Genomic DNA, 1,198 nt, shown 5'->3' with positions numbered 1-1,198 from the left:
GCTCTGGGGATAAAGATTTTTATTTCCTGGGCCTTGGATACTTGAGGAGTTGAAAGGATGTGGGGAGGTGCAGCCTGACTTTGTTTGCACTGACTGCTCCAGCTGCCTGTTGCAGGCCCTGAGGACTTTCTCTGGCGCTGGTGCCGGGCAGGCCAGTTCGTGGAGTTGATGTTCCTAGGGGTAGTCTCCAACCAGGAGGTGGACAGGATGTGGAAGGCAAACATCCCAATTTTTGTGCAGTGAAGGGGTGAGGGGCAGGTAAAGGGAAGTCTCTTGTGGCAACTGGGTCCCCGTGGTAACTCAGCCCCCACCCTGTGGTATCTGTGAGGTCACCCTGCCTCTCCCAGCTGGATGAGGGGTAGGAGGCCAGACATGGAGGCTGTCCCTCCATTCAGGTCCAGCCTCTTGGGGATTCTGCTGTTGGTAATGAAACTCTCAGTGCTGGTGAGTAGGGGTGGAGGGCAGAGTTGGGGCACAAACCCAGCTCTTCACAGCTACCTTATAGTTGTTGGACCTGGAAACCTGTCCTTACCAGTGGAGTTAGCTGACTGCCTGCCTCCTGACGTAATCTGACAGCTTCTAGAAGCCCCACCTCAGGCCATAGGCTGGAATTTTCTCTATAGTGGATCACTCCTGTGGGTTAAGCATTGCCCCTTCCCACCCATGTTTTTAAAATATGCAAACGCTGATGTTTGGGGCCACATCTCTGAATCAGTGGGCCGAGTTATCAGAACTGGGTTTGCTGCTGTGCGTAGAAAGGGGAGATTACATGGTGTAGTAGAAAGAGACAGACAATTGGATTCATATCTTGGCTGTTTCACTTTTTAGCTATGTGACTTTGGGCAAATTACTCCATTTCTCTGACATAATAGACTGTTTTCCTCCTTGGTCTCAACACTATGAACTGGGGGTGGGGGGCAGCTGCCATTTTCTATGTTCATATTAATTCCTCCCCTAGCTGGATCCCTGAATTCCCTTCCTTTCCCATCAATAGCTCCAACTGATGCCCCCTGTGGTGGGCACACAGCCAATCCCAGATGGCTGCCTCCAGTGTGGTCCTTTAGGGCTCCAGATGGTCCTGTGGACAGGGACACATGGGGTCCAGATTGGTGGGCTGGTATTACTCCAGGAGCTGGGGGCTTTAAGGGTCTGAGGAGGGGCTGTTCAACTCCAGGAGTCAAATGAAGGTTTCTCATTT

At 52.0% G+C, this 1,198-nt stretch overlaps 1 protein-coding gene across 1 annotated transcript in view; it reads left to right on the top strand.

Annotated features, from left to right (window-relative positions):
• The first annotated feature begins 372 nt into the window (after positions 1-372).
• Positions 373-1,198, top strand: part of TMEM270 (transmembrane protein 270) — a 2,315-nt gene continuing 1,489 nt past the window's right edge. Inside the window, exon 1 of the mRNA XM_006918654.1 lies at positions 373-444. Within this exon, the coding sequence (XP_006918716.1) occupies positions 373-444 (72 nt within the window). The remainder of the gene's footprint in view (positions 445-1,198) is intronic.

Source organism: Pteropus alecto, unplaced genomic scaffold (assembly GCF_000325575.1).
Source record: "Pteropus alecto unplaced genomic scaffold, ASM32557v1 scaffold68, whole genome shotgun sequence".
In the NCBI taxonomy this organism is placed as follows: domain Eukaryota; kingdom Metazoa; phylum Chordata; class Mammalia; order Chiroptera; family Pteropodidae; genus Pteropus; species Pteropus alecto.
This window is presented reverse-complemented; position numbering and strand designations above follow the sequence as displayed.